Here is a 21,026-nt window from a genome sequence, read left to right as displayed (position 1 = left end):
TGTAATCCTCTCCCTAATGGCATTGTGGGTCCACCTACAATACACAGACTGCAGCAATTCAAGAAGACAGCTCATCCATCACATTCTTGCAGACAACTAGGAGCAGGCAATAAAATGCCGGCCAGCCAACACACACATCCCATGAGGGAGTAAAGAAAGCTTTATGAAACCACTTTAAACAGAGCAAGTCATAGTGATTTCTATATTGGTTCTGGTCAAACTCAAATCAAAAAATGGAGCCTGACTAGAATAAAAATCTTGCACAGAAAGACTTTCTGAACAATTCAAACCTGTTCATGAATTTACACAATTAAAGCTAAATGCCTGAGTTGGCAAACTTTTCTTGGTCTAAATCACAGGTGCAAAAGAGAAACGACCCTTCTGACAATGGAAGCAGATCTTAGGTGGTCAAAAGGACAAGCATACTGAGGAAAGCTTATTAGAAGACCCACCTAAATATTGCACAAACAAAAGCAAAATACTGGAAAACTGAAATAAAAATAAAATACTGGAATCCATTCTAGAATAAAAAAGTTATATCAGACTCAAAAATGTAGATTTTGTTTCTCTCTCTACAGTTTCCCCATTTTCTGCTCAACACTCTGGGACTTGATTCAGTGAAAAGCAGTTAGGTCCTACAGTCCTAATCCCAAAATTCCACTTCCATGCTCCCGCTCCCCACGATCCCCATGGCAACTGGAGCTCCACCAGTGACCTCTCTGTTCCCTGACAGTGTTGATATCAACTCAGTGTCCACCAGGAGCAGATCTCAGGAGCCATGTGGAAACTTAAAGAAAACTTCTCAAACAAAACTGACTTAACACACTTGGTACTGAACAAAGTCTCCTATTAATGAAACCCATTCAAACCTTGTATATCACTGCATAAGTCTGAAAGTAATTCCTATTCATACCCCAACACTAAAATCAAATAATCCTTTTAATACTTTAAATTGTGAAAATGTGAATTCAGAACCCCTTGCTGAGATAATAGAACATTGAAAACTCAACCAAGCTTGCATAATGGTATAATTGCATATTGGGAAGAATCAAAATGTAAGGCACCAAGATTCCTGTGGTGCAGTGGCGCTGTGTCCATATCTTTGTCCCAGAATTACCGTGGAGTGGTGTCATAACACGTCTGAACAAAATCGATTCAACAATTTTGTTTTTAAATAATGTATCAACTGGACAACAGCAGCTGACCTTACAATTAAAGCAATTCAATGTCTTGTTTTAAACCAATGACATCACCACCAGTTACCCTCTACAGTTTTAGTGAGAGACTTAAGCAATTTCAAATCATGACACTACACAGAGCTCATCAACCCTTCAAGAGTGTTTACATTCACCCCATGAATTTATCACTGACATTACAATTTAATGCCTTCACAACAACCAAAATGAATCTCCTGAACTCAGCACTAAGTTCAAATGTCCCTGCTGAGTTTGTGTTTGCCTGTGGTGGAAAGGGGCAAGTATGAATCTCACTGGAAAACAAGGGTTGGTCAGAAATAGGTCAGAAATAGGGTCAGAATATTCACATCTGAGTCCTACCTGCCATTTGTCAAAGATCAGTGGAATTTTCTCACTCCACAAAAAAAAAAATCTAATTGTTCAACAAAACCTGTGGTTCAACTGATACCAATCAGCAATTTCAGGTAACACTGAGCAACTGGTTTCATTGTAGCAACATAAATATATAAAGAAAAGAAGTGTGAAAGGAATAAAACCTGTTGCATGCCAAGAAACAAGCACAAATTCTCCTTTCAAGATCCTTGTCCATAGCACAAGGTCAGACAATCTACAAATTCACTGTTTACAAATCCAATATACAATTATTTGGAGATAAAACTACACACTTGTCATGACTGACAAACAATATTTAACTTTGCAAAGTGCAATATTAAAGATACAGACAGGGAGAATGAAAACCCTTGCAAGGGATAAGCATTAAAACAATAATCAAGAAATTTGGGCAATTCGTGCATAGATTGCTAAAGATTTGAGGGCTAACTGGTAAATTGGTAGGTTGATGGAAAAGAATGTTTGGGTACATTTATCGGCCAATTCACTACAAGACAAAATGGACTTCTATTGCCCTTTCACAGACTTTGGCCAAGTATCAGTTAGATTTCGGTGATCAGTTTTTATTTCCTCAAGAGAATATTAAAGTTTTCAAAAAGGTACAGAGGATGGCTACTAAGTTAATTCAAATTTCATTTCTCTTCTTTTCCTATTTGTTTACAGCATGTGGGTATCATGGGTTAGGCCACTATTTACTGACCATAGGAACAGCAGGAGGTCATTCAGTCCTTCTAGCCTGTTCTACCATTCAATAAGATAGTGGTTGATTTGTGGCCTAACTCCATATATCTACCTTTGGCCTAAAACCCTTCATGCCTTCACTTAACAAAACTTTGTTATCTCAGATTTAAAATTAACAACTGATCTAGCATCAACTGCTGAGTTCCAAACCTCTTCCGCCCTTTGTGGATGGAAGTGCTTCCTAACATCTCTCCTGAATGACATGGCCCTAATTCTCAGACTGTGCTCCCTTGCTCTAGAATTCCCAAACAGTGACATTAATATTTTCTTTATCTACCCAGTCTTTCCCTGCAAATACCTTGAAGACTTTGATGGGATCATCCCTTCACCTTCTAAATTTTCGAGAAAAGTCTTAATTCATATACAATCTCTCCTCATAGGATTACAAGAATGATACCTGGACTATGTTGTACTCCCTTCAAGGCCAATACATCCTACCTAAGGGGTGGCAGCATCTGTGAAGAGAAGTCAAATCCAGTGGGTCACTGGACCCAAAACATTAACTGTGATTTCTCTTCACAGATGCTGCCAGACCCCTGTTGAGCTTTTCCAGCAACTTCTGTTTTTGTTTCTGATTTACAGCATCCACAATTCTTTTGGTTTTTATTAAACCTTTGACAAGGTCCCTCACAAGACTGATACAAAGGCCATACTTGATGGCATTTAGAAGGTTGGGGGGTGGGGGTGGGAATCTCAAAGAAATTTACAGAATACACTCAGACCTGGATTGAATAGACGTGGAGAATGTGTTTCCACTAGTAGGAGAGATTAGAACCAGAGCGCACAACCACAGAATGAAGGGACAACCCTTTAGAACTGAAATAAGAGGAATTTCTTCAGTCAGAAGGCAGCAAATCTGTGGATCACACTGCCGTAGAAGACCAAGTCATTGAGTGTACTTTAAGGTGGAGATAGATGAGTTCTTGCTTAGTAAAGGGATCAAATATAATGGGAAGAAGGGAAGAAAATGGGACTGAAAAAATGTCAGTCATGATCAAATGGTGGACCATATTGAATGGGCCAAATGGCCTAACTTTGCTCCAATATCTCATGGTATTATGGCTGAAGACTGCTTCTTGATACTAGGGTCTTCTAAGGGACTTTGCACTTCTGACTGGCAATTGTTAAGTAACATTTTTGGAGCCTCCTCTTCCTCCAATGAGCTGTCCACCACCATTCACATTTGCTTGCAGCAGGATGGTAGAGATTGGATCTGATTGATTAGTTGTGGGGTTGCTTAGCTCGATCAGATGCTGCTGTGTTGTTTGGCACACAAATGGTCCTATTCTATAGCTTCACTAAGTTGATAGCTTGACCTTTGGCTATGCCAATAATTTTGGTCCCAGAATGCTCTCCTGCATCCTCCATTGAGCCAGGGTTGATTCCTTGGCTTGATGATAGTCAGAAGATACACCAGGCAATGAGGCTGTAGAATGTCTTAGAATTACAATTCTAATGCAGCAGACAGCCCAACACACCGAATAAAAACTGAGTCTTGAGCTGCTAAATCTGTTGATTGAAGTGTATCTCATTTCGTATGGTGATACTGCCATGCAACACTGTTTTACTCAGTTAGCTCAATGTGAAGATGGAACTTTGTCTCCACAATGACCATACAGTGGTCGCCAAATAATAGTTATGACTAAATGTATCTGTGGCAAGCAGATCTGGGAGAACGACATCAAAAATACTTCTCTCTGTTTGTTCCCTCACTACCTGCTGCAGACCCAGTATAGCAACCATATCTTTTAGGACTTAACCAGTTCAGTCAATTATTCTGTCTCCGTGCCACTTTTGGAGTTAGATATTGAAAACTCCTACCTAGATGATTCTTCCAAATGATGTTCAATATGGAGGAATACGGATTCATCAGGTGAGGTGGAACAGCTTGTGTTCGTCAGCAGGCGGCTTCCTTGCCCACAATTAACCTGATGCTCGGAGATGTCACAGGGTCCGAAGTCAATTTTGAATGTGCCCACAGTCTGAACTGTATACCACTTTGAAGCCACCTCTGTTAGGTCTGTCTTTGCTCAGAATCTAGTCATACTCATAGAATCATACCCTACTGACAATGTCAGTCTATTGCTTGACCAGTGAGATAGCGCTTCCAAATTTTGGAATTAGTCTTCGGACAGGAGGAAGAACGAGCTTGCAGGGTTATCATTTCTAATGGCTTACTTGATGCCAGGTGGTCTACTTTCCTGCTTTTGTTTTTTTGAAAAGTTCTAGCGATTGGTACAAGTTTAGGCCATTTCAGAAGGTAGTTAAGAGTCATTTACTTTGCAGTAACTCTGGAGTCACATGTAGGCCAGACCAGACAGGTGAGGACAGCTGATTACCTGGTGTAGAGGACATTTATGAAACAGATTGACTTTTGCTACAATTGACAATGGTCTCATTGGACCTTTTGTTTCAGATTTCAATTGAATTCAGATTTCACCATATGCTGTGGTGGTAGTCCCCAGAACATCATATAGGTCTCTGGATTCAGTGACAATACCATGACACACTGTCTTCCCAGCTTTGTAATGTATTAAACAATTGTTGAGTGTATGGCATTAGGCAGAGAACACACTGCCAGGGGAGGTTCTGGAGACCTGGGTCCAAATCTAGCCTTGGTAAATAGTAGAATTTGAGTTCAATAAAAATCTGGAATGAGGAGACTAATGATGACCAAGAGTCCATTATCAATTATCAGAAATGCCCATCTGGTTCACTAATGTCCTTTAGGGAAGGAAACTGCCATCCTTACATAGTGTGGACTACATGTGACTGTAGATCCATAGCAATGTGGTTGACTCTTAACTGACACCTGAGCGATTAGGGATGGGCAATAAATGCTGGCCTACCCAGTGATGGAACGAACAAAGCTTCATAATTATATAATATTATTAAATGAATGATAGGTATAATTGAAACACAGAGTTAGACTTAAGACTGTAAAGAAAAGATCATCCGTGCTGGTAAACTCAGAAGATTTTGTATCATACAATCATAGAATCCCTACAGTGTGAAAGCAGGCCATTCGCCCACTGAGTCCACACCTACCCTCCGAATAGCATCCCACACAGACCCCTCCACCCCCCACCACCATATCCCTGTAACCGAGCATTTCCCATGGCTAATCCACCTAATGCACAAACCCCTGTACACTATGGGGCAATTTAGCACAGCCAATCCACCTAATCCGCACATCTTTGGATTGTGAGAGGAAACCCCGGCAGACACAGCAAGAATATGCAAACTCCACAAAGACAGTTCCATGATGCTTGAATCAAACCTGGATCCCTGGCACTGAGAGGCAGCAGTGCTTACCAATGATTCACCATGCCACCCCAATCATTGCAGCACTATTCAAAAGGAAAATGTCCTCTCAACATCCAGACCAACATTAGTTTCTTGCTCAATATCCAAAAGATTCACCTTATTATTGCTTGTGGTATTTATTTAGCAATTACAGTTGACCATCCTATTTTCAAACTTAACTGTCATTTTTAAGGAAAATCTATTTAAAATAAATACTTTAACATATTTGATATGTGGCAAGTAAATGCCAGCAGGGACAGACTGAGCCAAATATCAAACTGTGTTCGTGCATTTCAGTTTTAATAAAGTGACTTAAAATTGTAAATTTGTAGCTTATCACCAGCAACAAATATATGGTTGCTTAGGTGAAAATTTTTACTGGTGAACTAAATGATCCAACATTATTAGATTTCACATTTTCAAAACAGAAATAGGGCGTTAGCAGCTTTACAAGTACATATTGTTAACCATGGTTAAAGCATCTAAATTTAGGATCTGACTCTATTTTAGACAAAGACTTTGCATGGCTAAGGAATTATTTTAAGAGCACTGATAAAATGATTAGTTAAGATCATTTTATATCACAGAAATAGGTATTTCAGTTTGTTAGGTCTTATCTAGTTACTCCACTCTTCCATATACACACTATAAACTTTTAATGTTCTTTTCTGCACTAACTCGATAGTCCCATTTTAGTATGACTTTGAACTTTGCTTCAAGCACAGTTTACGTCAGAATTTTAAATTCTGACCATTGCATACGCAAATACATAGTTAGACACAAACTTTTAAATATTTTTGATCATCTTAAATTTATGCCACATGATTTCTGGCTCACAAACCAGTAGAAAAAAACCGGTTACTAATATCACAATAGAGGAATTCAAGTGTTTTTTCCAATCATTAAGTATAATACAAGAGCAATTTATACTGCCTGGCCATAAAAAGGTGGTACACTGCAGATGTAAGGATGTGTCAGAAACAAGGGTATATGCAGTATTGTTTTCCCAACACCAAGTCCAGTATCAGCAATTCCAGAAGATAATAAAGATACTCACAGGCCGGCGAAGAAAGAAGAGTGATAGTGCTCCAACCAGTGGCATGTCACCAATCAAGGGTTCAAGAATCACACGAATTATACCATTCAGCTGCGAAAATAATAAATGGTCCAGATCATTTCAGAAAAAATATCATCTCCTTTTACAGATTAGAGAATAGCTCAGTTGTGCTCAAAACACATTTCAAGGACCAAACTTCTCAAACATATTCTCATACATATCCATAACCAATATCACAGATAACGTGTGGAGAAAAGTCAGAATACGTTCCATTCTGAACGGTCACTGGTCCCAAAACGTTCACTCGGACTTCTTTCAACAGATGCTACTACACTTGCTGAGTTTTTCCAGAAATTTGTGTTTTTGTTTCTGATTTCCAGCTTCTGGCAACTCTTTCAGTTTATCTTATATAACATTATGTGAACAGCCTCCAGATCAAAGAAATGACTTTGAAGTATGTGGAATATTCTCTTCTATTTTCCCTCCATGAAATTACCCACAAGCAGATCAGGCAAGTCTGATTGTTCAGTACCTATTAATGTTCTATAATTCCAGGCATTAAAGCACTTTGGTACGCAACGGATGCTATTTTGCAATGTTTATTTAATTAATTCACAGGATATGGACATTGTTGGCTAGGCCAGCATTTATTGCACACATCCAAATTACCTTCAAAAGGTGGTGGAGCCAGACAGAACTCAGTAAAGTGAACACAAGAATACAAAGAAAAAGACCATTTAGTCAATCGAGCTGTTCCTTCAGATTATTAGCAATTCCCATTTCTCTAAACTACATCTCCCAAGGACAACTTCAATATGCATGCTCAGATCCCTAAAAGGTAATCAAGAAACAAAACTCTGAAATAGCAATCCTTACAGTTAACTTGATTGCCTTTCAATTCCACATATTACATGACACCAGTTAAGAGCAGTTAATTACCATTTCACAAGCATGTATCCAAAAAGTGCAGACAGCCATCTAAAGAGTTCTAGCATTTAAGGCACTTACCTGTATACCTTTCACACCAGCTCTGCAAAAGTACTTCTTAATCTCAAGGTCTATCTCACAGTTTCCAACGTAGCTGGGAAGATGAAAAGTAGTATCATGTAACAACATGCCAAGCAATGTTAATCAATCATTAATCTAGGCTTTTATTGAAACCCCCAAGATGTTAAAGCAAAAAGAAAGCTCAGTAGGCATCTATCAGCAACAGATTTTTGCTGCAACAAGATAACATTAGCAAAGTTGGCTCAGAAGCAAATGATTTCAGAGTTCCTTTCTAACGTTCATTATTCCATGAATCTGAACATCCTGTTAGATCATGAGCTTCTTTACATTTACAGCAGGAAGCAAAATGGTGAGCATATTGATAATTGCAACTAATTTAATACCATTTTAAAAACTGTTTGCTGAAAGGTAATTGAGCTGAAATGTTCGTTCAGCTTCTCTGTCCACAGATGCTAAGATTTCGAGAATTGTCTATTCTAATTTGAAAACTATCCCAACTCTACTCGAATCCTAATGTAGAAGGATACTGCCCATTTAATTAGAGTGCTAGTTGCACTTGACAGCCATCCAGAAATAAGAACACATATATGCCATGGCCACATTACTGACAGAAAACAACTCAAGTTTTAGTCGCAAACTTTATTTCCAGCTTCAAAACAAAAAATAAAATCAAGAAATTAGCATGTGAAGAGATGACAAAGACAAACAAGAGGTTTACTTCTTATACTATGCGACACTGTGGTACAGTGGTTAGCACTGCTACCTCTCAGTGCCAGAGACCCGGGTTCAATTCCCGCCTCAGGCGGCTGACTGTATGGAGTTTGCACATTCTCCTTGTGTCTGCGTGGGTTTCCTCTGGGTGCTCTGGTTTCCTCCCACAGTCCAAAACTGTTAAATTGCCCGTAGTGTTAGGAGAAGGGATAAATGTAGGGGAATGGGTCTGGGTGGGTTGCGCTTTGGCAGGTCGGTGTAGACTTGTTGGGCCGAAGGGCCTGTTTCCACACTAAGTAATCTAATCTAATACCATTGAACATCAGGTTCTTCATGAGTGAGTTTACCAACCAGGCTCTCAGCCATCCACAACTACAAACTGTTATGATGAGACTGACAAGATCAGTTACAACACTGCAAAATTATAGCAGAAATACATGGAACAATTCAAAGAAGGCTTGGCCTTGGTGACACATGCAGGGTGATTACATCTGAACAAATTACTACCTTCCAACCTAATTTCCATTCACATGTACCACAAGGAATCAAAATTGATCTCAAATCTCATGCTTGAAAGCTGAAAAGGGTTATTCAAGTAATTGATCTGAAAGCAATTAACAGTATATATTATACAAACTATGATCAAAACAATAATTCATGGTCATAATGAAGAGGAGATGTATTTAAACCCACCAGACGTCATTAAATACAAGTGATCGACATGAACTCTAATGCAGACTCGACAACTGTATTACTTTACTGAATGTCAATAATACAACCCATAAACAAGCACATAAATGTATGCCCTCACATCTCAGCTGAAACATAATAAACTATAGCTGAGCTGGAACTTAAAACTTGGAGGAGGTTTGGTTACATGACAACTGTTGATAGGTCGCTCCTGTGGGGCAGAAACATTTTTCAGAATACTTAATCTGTATTTGAATATTTGAAACAAAATAAAACCTACACATGCTTCAAATTAAATATCTAATTTCATACAAACAATTTAACCTCAGATTTGCCCCCTTTGTGAGCGGCACGGTGGCACAGTGGTTAGCACTGCTGCCTCACAGCACCTGAGACCCGGGTTCAATTCCCGACTCAGGCGACTGACTGTGTGGAGTTTGCACGTTCTCCCAGTGTCTGCGTGGGTTTCCTCCGGGTGATTCGGTTTCCTCCCACAGTCCAAAGATGTGCGGGTCAGGTGAATTGGCCATGCTAAATTGCCCGTAGTGTTAGGTAAGGGGTAAATGTAGGGGTATGGGTGGGTTGCGCTTCGGCGGGTCAGTGTGGACATGTTGGGCCGAAGGGCCTGTTTCCACACTAAGTAATCTAATCTAATGTAATAGACATTTCCATTAGAATGGAAAGGAACATTATTGATTTAATTATCAACAATATAAATTAATGACTTGAATAAGAAACTGAATGCACTGCAGCCAAGTTTGCAGATAACACAAAAATAGGTGGTAAAACAAGTGGAGAGGATGAGAGTCTGCAAATATAGAGAGGTTTAAACTAGTGGGCGAAAACAAAGCAGTTGGAATATAACATGGGAAAATGCATGATTGTGTACTTCAGGATGAAGAATAGAGGAGCTCAATCTTAGTTAAATTGAGAAAAAGTGAGAAAACTATCGGACAAAGGGATTTTGGCATCCCCATCCATGAGTTACAGAAAACTATTAGGTAAAAGGGAAGGCAAATGGAATGGCTGCGTTTATTTAAAAAAGAATGGAGTATAAAGCAGGCAGGTTTTGCCATAACTAATCAAAGGGCTGGCACAGTAGCAGAGTGGTTAGCACTGCTGCCTCACAGCATCAAGGACCCGGGTTCAATTCCTGCCATGAGTAACGTTGTGTGTGGAGTTTGCATGCTCTCCCACTGTCTGCACGGGTTTCTTCTGGGTGTTCCAATTTCCTCCCCCAGTCCAACGATGTGCAGGTTCGGTCATGTGCTAAAAAGAAAATTGTCCTGTGGTTGTCCAGAGATGTACAGGATAGATAAGTTAGCCATGGTAAAAGCATAATGTGGGATGGGATGTTGGTCAAAGGGTCAGTGCAGACTGCACTGTTGGGATTCAATGATACAAGGAATTAAATCAGCCCACAACTGGCATTTGCCAATTGTTTTGGGTTCCTAACTCAAGAAGGCCGTACAGAGCAAGTTCACTAGGCTGAATCGGATGTGGCAGGACTCTCTTTACAGGGATAGGTCGAGTAGGTACTCCTGGAATTTAAAAGAACGAGACGCAACCTTATTGAGACATTGAAGATTCTTAGGGGCCTTGACAGGCTAGATCCTGAGAAGTACTTGACCTGAGTGGGAAAGTTGAGAATCAGGGTGCATAATTTCAGAATAAGGGTCACACATTTAAGTCAGAGATGAGGAGGAATTTCTTTTCTGAAGGGATAGTGAATTTATGCAGAGAACTGTCCACACTGGGTCATTGAGTATTTTCAAGGCTGAGATACATAGATTTTTAATCGGCAAACAAGTTAAGGTGAATGGAAATAAGGCAGTAAAGTGGAGTTTAGTGTCATCAGATGAGCATTGATCTCACTAAATTGCACAGCAAGCTTGATAGGCTGAATGGTCTACTTCTGCTCCTAGGCCTTACAGTCTCCAGGAAACAAAGTGGGATAAAGGCCTGATGTGAAGATTGGTTCAACATAAAATCACAATGGATAATGAGAATCCAAGGTTTGGATACTAGACAAAGAGTAGAATAAGTTCTACACAGTAAACCTGGAACAAAGTCAAAAAACAGCTGCTGAAAACCTAAAATTAAACAGAAAATGCTGGAAACACTTCACTAGTCTGACAGCAATTGCCAAAAAATGAGAAAAAGTGTATCAATTGGAAGGCCATAAGACCACAAAATGCACAGTTATGCTTGTGATCACAGAAGGCCTTCTTTTTAAACTGAAACAATGCTGCAGGAATATTCCTCCAATCCTTTTTTTCCAGGTTAAAGTAAAGTAATGTCCACAGTCATGTAATACCAGGAGGGAACGAGAAATCCAGAAGCCTGAACGAATAAATATCTGTGTGAACTGGAAGCTTATACTATGATAGTTTGCAAATAGGAATTTGGTTTTTAAAAATGATTTGCAAATTAAAAGCTAGCATCAGTGAAAGCAATTACAAATCTCCAAGTTGTCATACAATTCTAACTGGTTCCCTGATGCCATTCCTGAAAACAATCATTCACACTCAGCCTGGCATATTCAAGTCTTACATCCCTTTGAAGTCACAGAGCAAAGTGCTCAATTGTTTCAATCCGGTCCCAATAATAAACAGCAATAAAGAAGCACCTTTACTGAACAGACTGCAGCATCTGAAGTTCACTGCTTTTACAGGGATGCTCAACTCAAAAATAAAAACAAAATAAGCCACCCATCAGGAAGTAACTGAGTTGAACCTATATAACCTATAGTCAGCACATTTGAACTGAGTTGAAATGTGCTGACTAGAACCATAACAAAGAATAGTAAAAGAATTACAACCAAGTACAACAGTGCAGTTGAACACAGCCAACTTTGAACAGTAGCAGAGCTTAAAAAAAATCAATAATCAAAAACACTGGTTGGATTAGATAGAGCCAAGACATCTAAGACAAAGAGTCGGGCCAAAACAGACACCACTAAATATCCGTTTAGTTCATGAGGCTAACAGACTATTTCAAAATTTGAACTATTTGATATGACTGTATAAATTTTCAATTTGTGACCCAGAAATGGGTCAGAACATGACAGGAAGCCTTCTAGAAAGGATGAGTAGGACCCATTTCCAGGATTCCCACCCCCTACTCCCAACAAGTTTCTTCAATGTAGGATAAAAGTGCAAGTGGAAAATCTTTATTGGCTCCATTGTGGGGTGAACATTCCAAATTTGCCCATAGTTTGATTGAAGAAGACCTGTTCTGTAGGAAGACAAGGCTCACAACCTGTCATCCAGAACCACTGGGAAACCGTAGTTCTGATCTACGAACCAAAAGAGCTCAGTCATTCAATATTACTTTTGAGATATATTGCTCTTCTTACTTTCTCAGAAAGTTTTAATCTGGAAAAACACATCCAGTCAACTGTTCTCACTGCTTTGGTTGACACAGCCGACACACTCAACTTGCAGTGGGGAACTGCAAGAACTGCTCGGTTGACAGCCTTATTATTTCTCATTAATCTAACTCTCCTTCAAGAGATTTTTTTTTAAAAGGCCTGGATCTTTGTTATTAGAATAAGAGGTGTGAGATGGGTAAGAAGTTTTTTTTTGTCATCTATAACATAAATAGCTCAGATTGAACCTTTGAAGTTGCAGGCTGAACAATTTAGTTTCTACAGTAGATTTTCAAATACTAATTAGCCTGTCAGCTTCATCAATATTACAAAGACTTGCCAATGGCTCATTTGTTCTGTACATTTTAGTTACAGTGATTGTGGTTATGGAGGACACTTAGTGGCATTGGAAGTACAATAGGGAAATGAGATATGCAAAGAAAGGAGCATGGAAGATATGGAGTGGGAATGGTCTTTGATGATGTTGGTTGCTATCCCGAGGTAGTGGGAAGTACAGATGGAATCAGTGGAAGGAAGGCTGGTTTTCGTGATGGAGCGGGCTGCATTCATAACTCTCTATAATTTCTTGCGGTCTTTGACAGAAGTTGTTATACCAAAAAGGTACCTTAGGGCAACTTTTTCACAGAGTAATGCGTACATTGAATAAGCTGCCAGATGACATGTTAGAGGTGGGTACAATTACAACACTTGAAAGACATTTGGACAGGTATATTGCTCTGTCCAAGATCATTGCCTTCTACAAGGGCGAGAGAAGCGACTCCAATAACGACAGAGACATCTCTCTCCTCAACACTGTTGGCAAAGCCTTTGCTTGGGTCATCTTGACTCGAAGGAGACAGTGCAGTTCCACGGCAGCTCTTGAGCCCTTCAACATCCACAGCAGCATCAAACAAGGCTACACCTTTGCTCCCACACCCTTTGGGTTTTTTTTTGCCATGCTTCTGAAACATGCTTTTGGCACCGCAACAGAGATTTACCTATGCATTAGTTCAGACAGCAGGCTCTTCAACCTGACCCGCCTCAGAGCCAAGACAAAAGTATGTGCGGCACTCATCAGGGACATGCTGTTTGACGATGATGCTGCATTTGCAACACACACCCAGCAGGAACCCCAGTTACTGATAGATAGCCTCTCTCAAACTTGCAAGGATTTCGGCCTGACTATCAGTTTTAAGACAAGCATACTGGAACAGGACACAGAGGCACCGCCGGTCATCACTATCGACGATTACAAACTCAATGTCTTCCATCAGTTTACGTACCTTGGCTCTACCATTACTGACAACCTCTCCTTGGACACAGATCGACAAGAGGAATCGGGAAAGCAGCCTCAACATTTGTTCACCTCAACTCCAGTATGGACAAACACTAAGCCGACAGTGAAAACAAAAATACCAGTCTACAAAGCCTGCATCATAAGCACACTGCTGTATGGCAATGAAACATGGATTACATATGCCAGATAGGAGAAGACTGAACACCTCCTACTTGAGGAGTATCCGCCATATCCTGGGCATACCCTGGCAAAACAGAGCATCCAACGCAGCGGTCTTATTTCGCACTGGCCTTCCTAGTATGTACACTCTGCTCAGGCAGCAGAGACTGAGCTGGTTGAGCCATGTCCACAGCATGGAGGACGGCTGCATCCCAAAGGATATCCTCTATGGAGAGCTTGCATCCAGAAGAGACCCACTGAGCGTCCCCAGCTGTGCTACAAGGACGTGTGCATGAGGGACACGAAGGTGCTTGAAATTGTTACGGAGTCCTGGGAAAGGAACGCATGAGATGGAGAAGCACCCTGAACCAACAGTTCAAAACAGGGAAAAAGCAGCCGATGAGCGCTGCAGCAGACAAACTGGCACGAAGGAAGGAGTGCAGCAGTTCTAGCAGATCAATGACCACCACCAGAACCATCACTCCAGCATTAGTCGCTTCAGTCACAAGCGACGTTGCTTCAGGGAAGCAAAAAGACAGAACGAGAATGCAACCCATGATGGTCAGCCATGACTGAAAGGGGCCTCACTTATTGGACAGGTACACAGAAACGAAAGGTGTCTGGGGCATGGACCACATGCAAGCAAATGACACTAATTCAGTTTAGGAAACTTGGTCAGCATGGATAAGTTGGGTCAAAGGGCCGGTTTCTGTGCTGGACATCTCTATGACTTAATGGCCACATGGATTCAACAGAGAAAGGAAGCCTGGTATTCCAAAAATTATTACTGTCAACAAGGAATTAAATCCTTCAGAAGGAAAGAAGAGCATGGCCAAATATAATTTAATAATTAGTTCTCTCAAAGGTAAACCTCAAAATAGGTCCAAATCAGAATTACTGTTCTTTTCCAGATTTATCACACTCAAAATATATATAATTAGATAAACATAACCAACAACTGAGTATAGTTCTGTGGAAATTACCTGATTTGAAGGTCCAAAATAATTTGTCTACTGTCTATATTTTCCATATATGTTTTCACCCCATCAATCCGCAGAGGCTGAAAAGAGATGAACAAAGAACTAATAATTAACAGTCTGGAAAACCCTTCTGAACAGATGATGATCTCAAACTTCGAGAAATTCTTTTTCACATTTGAAGGAATTTATATTTCTACCAACTGGATTTCTTTTAGGGCCTTCAATACATCAAAACATTCTAAGGGTTTTGTAGGAATAATGTCTCAATTATAACAAGAATCATATGCGATACTGGTTTTGAAACTTTTGGAAATAGGAGGAGAGGGGTCTTTTTACATTGTCAACCAATAGAAGGGAACTTGAGCAATTAAGTGCAAACACGACCAAGACAATCAGAGCTAAATCTCATGATTGAGATCATTTTGCACACAACAGGAGGAGAAATGAGCAAGAAATACGAGCTTTGAGCAAATGGAACCTGAGAGACATTTGTCTTAATGGAAAATGGGAATAGTTAAAAGACAGTTGGAACAAATTATCTTACTGACAAAGACATCAAGGATGAAGAGTAGCTGGAAAGAGGGGCAGACTGCTCGTTCTGGGAAAAAAAAATTCAAGACAGGCAATCTTCGCTCATCAGGAAGACCCAAGAGTAGTCAATAACTTCGGCAGACAAAAATGCAGCTTTATATAATCCAGTGATATTTGATAGGATGGCTAAACCAATAAATGTCCAATAGGCTCAAATGTGTACTCCCTGATAGAGCAAAGATCGGGAAATGAACAGGATATAGGTTTTAGGAGAAAGTGAGGACTGCAGATGCTGGAGATCAGAGCTGAAAAATGTGTTGCTGGAAAAGCACAGCAGGTCATACAGCATCCAAGGAGCAGAATCGACATTTCGGGCATAGGCCGGTTCGATTCTCCTGCTCCTTGGATGCTGCCTGACCTGCTGTGCTCTTCCAGCAACACATTTTTCAGATACATGTTTTAATAGAGATAACAGCATTAAGGGTAATGTGATGAAGTGGTTGAGAAAATTACATTGCAGATGGATGGAAGGATTGATAATCTCCATGGGGGAGTTGCAAATTAAAATATATCAATTTATTGAATCACTGCAAAGTTAATACATTCTCTACAAGATTCCAATATTATACAACCTGGACATGAACATGAAGTAGAATCTACACAAATTAAGCATGAATTAACAGACAAGTGGTACTTCAAAATGGTAAATGTTAACTTACAGTAGACAATACAACAATGATGCATTTTACACAACCACAGGTACACATCTCTGATGATTACCAAAGGCATGTCGCACCTCATACGATTCAAAAGTTCTTTAACATAGCCTTGTGCATACACAGTCCTCACTTTCCCACTCAATCAATTTAAAACTTGAATTACATTCACAAGCAACTGTTCAGTGACTCCAGAGATGACCATCAATCAAATCTTACACTCTGCAAAACCTATCTAGTTAGATGCAGAACATTTGGGATGACATTCTGCAGAGACTTCTTACCCAGCCCTTCATAAAAATATTCATTGGTTCTAGCAGTAATATAATTATCCAATTCACAATCATTGCTCTAATCTAGTCTTCAGCTATTTGTCCGATTTACTTGTGTTACTTACACACACACACACGCAGTGCACCTTCTTTCTTCTTCCTTCTGCTGGCCACATAAATATTAGTCTTAACAGCTTTCTTATTAAGGGCAGAAGTGCCATTAGATGATGTGGGAAGCACTATTTGCACAATTTACCCCTTTTCAACTGCTAAGTAATTTCCAAAACCATGTTTAGAACAATTACAATTTGCTTCACAAGACATTTTTAAAGAAATAGCACATTTTCTTGATCACATTACTTCCAGGTCAAAGGTCAGCACATGCCCCAATAACTAGATAGTTGGGAGTTTAAAAGTTTTGGATGAGTTTATTTTCAAGTAGATGGACATTAAATGAATAGAGGATGTGGTGGTGGCGGCAGATGCAAGGCAATAGATGGATGCGACTTTGTCAGCCATTGAGACCAAGGCAAGACAGAATTCGTGGATACAGCAAGTTTTAGGGAGAATAATTCGGATTAAGGGGAGGAATGTCTATTTGGCTAGGGAGAATTATGGAAAACAGAAGGAAAATAATAAGACTACACTCATTTCCCTCTTACACATAAGGGCAAATTACGAGTCAAACTGCTTTTTAAAAATTGTTTTTTCCAGTAATCAGCACTCACCTTGTTTCCCATGTCAACCTTTGTAAAGTTGAAAGTACGAAGATGACTGTTTGCTCCCCTCACAGCTGGTTCAATGGTTTCTTTCAACAATTTCTCCACAAATTGACATATATAAGGCCACAACTGCTTTACCGTCTAAATGTAATAAAACAAAATAAAGCTTTATAAATTGTGATCAAGATACAAAATGCAAAACTAGCACATTAAGTTTGTAGCGTTACATAGAATTAAAAACCATATTAGCACTATACATCAACGGCAATTTTCTCAAATAAATATTGATTTAGTTCTGTTTGGCTTCCAATGCATCATACTCAAAAGTGTTTCTTCTTTGAATGTTCACCAATATTCATTTAAAAAGTTGTTATTCTTCTATTATTACTATATCTGATAGGATATTCCATGTTCTAACTAATTTCTGCATAAAATCAAAAATGTTGCGTTCCTCATTGAAAGTTGTCGAGTCATTAGACACAGAAGTAGCATGATTCACTGTTGCAAACTTGAATTAAGCAGTTCATTTCCTTGGCTTTTTCTGACTACAAGTCGGGAAAAATCACATTGAAAGGAACACTTTCTTTCAAATAGCTGTCCTTACGTTTGTGTCTAAGGTATGCATTTTTTCATTTTGATTTGGTGCTTTATTTGAGTGGGTTTTATGGCATACAGTCCACACATCTGCAATGAACTTTCTCTCTCAATCTTCTGCACTTAATTAACAATAAGTCGGTCTCTGCATTGTACCTTCTCATGCAATCACAAAGCAAAAAAAGAGGCAGACATGCTTACTGCTGCCTGGATCTTCTGGCATTCCTGCTGCTGGCACCATATTTAAGACCTGTTGCACACCACTCCAGGCACTGAAGTCAGGAACTGGCCCTTATATTGTTGGAACACATGCCACACCCCCACCATCCCAGGGCATGGCCCAGTAAGGCTCACCACCTCCCTTGCTAAAGGGACTGTAAAACACTGGTGGATGGAGAGGAATACAGTGCTTTACACTGGTAACTTACAAAAAGCAGCCAAACCCACCAACCTGTCAGGTAATAGCAGCTTGGGTCAATGTAGTTCCACTAGTGCAGAAAGTCTAATATTCTTGTGTACTGCACAAGCATAAGGCCACTATATTCCCTGTGTAAGGTCTCCGAACCACTATCATTTTAACTGTGTCACCTACCAAAGCTCATGGATTACAGTTCACTGCTGCTTCCATCAAGTCTGTTCAGCAGCTCTCATCCGCGTCATCCTCCAAAACTATTAACTTTTTTGCCTTACCGTGAACATCTTCATAAAGGCCATAAGACATAGGAGCAGAAATTAGGCCATTCAGCCCATGAGTCTGCTCTGCCCTTCAATCATGGCTAATACGTTTCTCAACCCCATTCTCCTGCTGTCTCCCCATAACCCTTGATATACGAGAACCTCTCTATCTCAGTCTTAAGTATACATAATGTCCTGGCCTCCACAGCTTCCTGTGGCAATGAATTCCACACATTTACCACTCTCTGGCTGAAGACGTTTCTTCTTATCTCTGTTTGAAAAGGTCTTCCCTTTAATGCCATACCCTCAGGTCCTAGTCTCTCCTACCAATGGAAACATCTTCCCGACATATACTCTGACCAGGCCATTCATTATTCTGTATGTTTCAATTAGATCTCTCCTCATTCTTCTAAACTCCATCACGTTTAAACTCAGAATCCTCAAACAGTCCTCATACATTGAGCTTTTCATTCCTGGGACCATTCTCCTGAACCTCCTCAAAACACACTCCAGAGCCAGTCCATCCTTCCTGAGGTTATGAAACTGTGCACAATACTCTAAATGTGGTCTGACCAGAGCCTTCGAGTTTCAGAAGTACTTTCCTGCTTTTATAAAAAAGTCCTCTCAAAATAAAATGCCATAATTGCATTTGCATTCCTAACTACTGATTCAACCTGCAGGTCTACCTTGAGAGAACCCTGGACTAGAACTCCCAAGTCTCTTTGCACCTCAGACTTCTGAATTTTCTCCCCATTTTGAAAACAGTCCATGCTGCTAATCTTCCTAACAAGTGCATGACTTCACACTTTCCCATATTGTATTCCATCTGCCACTTTTTTGCCCACTCTACTAACCTGTCTAAATCCTTCTGCAGCCTCCCTGCTTCCTGAATGCTACCTGTCCCTCTACCTATTTTTGTATCATCTGCAAACGAAACTAGACTGCCCTCAGTTCCTTCATCTAGATCATCAATGTATAAAGTGAAAAGTTGTGGTCCCAACACTTAGTCTTGCAGAACACCACTTGTCACTGGCTGCCATCCTGCGAAGGACCCTTTTATCTCCACTCTCTACTTTCTGCCAGACAGCCAAGCTTCAATCCATGTTGGCACCTTGCCTCTGACACCATGGGCCCTCACCTTACTAAGTCACCTCCTGTAAAGCACCTGGTCAAAGGCCTTCTTGAAGTCCAAATAAATAACAGCCATCGGCTCTCCTTGATCTAACTGCTTGTTACTTCTTCAAAGAATTCTAATATATTTGTCAGGCATGATCTTCCCTTGATGATACCATGCCTACTTTGCTGTACTTTACCATACACTTTCAAGTAATCAGAATTTCATCATTCACAATGAATTCAAAAATCTTACCCATGACCAAGATTAGGCTAACCGGCCTGTAATTTTCCATGCTTTGCCTTACTCCCTTTTAAACAGGGGTGTCTCCCTTAGAACTCTGGGGTGTAAGTCCATCTGGTCCAGATGATTTATCCACCTTCAGGCCAGTGAATTTGTCTAGGACCTTTGGAGAGGGTTTCTGAGAGGAGTTACAAGGAGGTAGTCATAGCTCAGGTGCAAGAAAGAGGCAGATGGCTTATAGTCAAGGGACAGAAAGGGAGCCGGCAAGCAGTACAGGGAACTCCAGTGGGCCTCACTCAATATCAAGTATACTGTTCTGGATACTGTTGGGGTGGGTGGACTTACCAGGGGTAAGCCATTAGGTACAAGTCTCTTCGACAGAGCCTGTACCTCTGTTCAAAAGTGAAGGGAGGAGATGAGCAGAGTGTTAGTCATTGGGGACTCCATGGTTAGAGGGACAGATTGGAGGTGCTGTGTGAGCGAGAGAGACTCACAGTTGGTGCGTTACCTCCCAGATGCCAGGGTTCATGGTGTCTCAGATCACGTTTTCAGGATCCTTGACAGGGAAGGCAAGCAGCCCCAAGTTGTGGTCCACATAGGCACCAACGACATAGATATTCCACCATTAAGGTGGAAATTCAGGGAGCCTTGGTGGAAGCTTAGTGCTAGAACAAATAGAGCTGTTATCTTTGGTTTGTTGCCCATGCCACATTTGAGCGAAGCAAGGAATGGGGAGACAGAGAAGTTGAACACATGGCTACAGGGCTGGTGCAGGATGGAGGGTTTCGGATACCTGGATAATTGGGGCTCTTTCTGGGGTAGGTGGGACCTCTACAAAAGGATGGTCTACACCTGAACCAAACGGGGTACCAATACCCTGGGGGGAAATTTGCTCATGCTATTAGTTTAAACTAACTTAGTAGGGGGATGGAATCCAAACTGGAGTTCTAGTGCCCAGGAAGTTGAAAGTAGTGAGGTCAGAAATATGGTTTCAAGGTCGCAAAAGTTCACCAGCAAACAGGAAGGTGGTTTGAAGTGTCTACTTTAATTCCAGGCGCTTCCAGATTAAAGTGGGTGAATTTGCAGCATGGGTTGGTACCTGGGACTTCGATATTGTAGCCATTTCAGAGACATGGATAGCGCAGGGACAGAAACGGTTGCTGCAGGTTCTGGGACATAGATGTTTCAGTCACAACAGAGATGATGGTAAAGGGGCGGGGGGGAGGGGGGGCATTGCTAGTCAAGGACAATATT

General features: G+C 40.5%; 1 protein-coding gene across 2 annotated transcripts in view; it reads right to left on the bottom strand.

Annotated features, from left to right (window-relative positions):
• LOC132815831 (extended synaptotagmin-2-A-like) overlaps positions 1-21,026 on the bottom strand; it is a 219,472-nt gene that overhangs the window by 112,432 nt on the left and 86,014 nt on the right. For both annotated transcript variants that reach the window (XM_060825118.1, XM_060825119.1), the window contains exons 3-6: positions 17,153-17,287; positions 14,909-14,985; positions 7,699-7,771; positions 6,691-6,780 (exon numbers count right to left, since the gene is read on the bottom strand). In XM_060825118.1, coding sequence (XP_060681101.1) covers positions 6,691-6,780; positions 7,699-7,771; positions 14,909-14,985; positions 17,153-17,287 — 375 coding nt within the window. The remainder of the gene's footprint in view (positions 1-6,690; positions 6,781-7,698; positions 7,772-14,908; positions 14,986-17,152; positions 17,288-21,026) is intronic.

This window comes from Hemiscyllium ocellatum, chromosome 5 (assembly GCF_020745735.1).
Source record: "Hemiscyllium ocellatum isolate sHemOce1 chromosome 5, sHemOce1.pat.X.cur, whole genome shotgun sequence".
Lineage (NCBI taxonomy): Eukaryota > Metazoa > Chordata > Chondrichthyes > Orectolobiformes > Hemiscylliidae > Hemiscyllium > Hemiscyllium ocellatum.
Note: the sequence above shows the minus strand (reverse complement) of the source record. Positions and strands in the feature narration are given on the sequence as shown.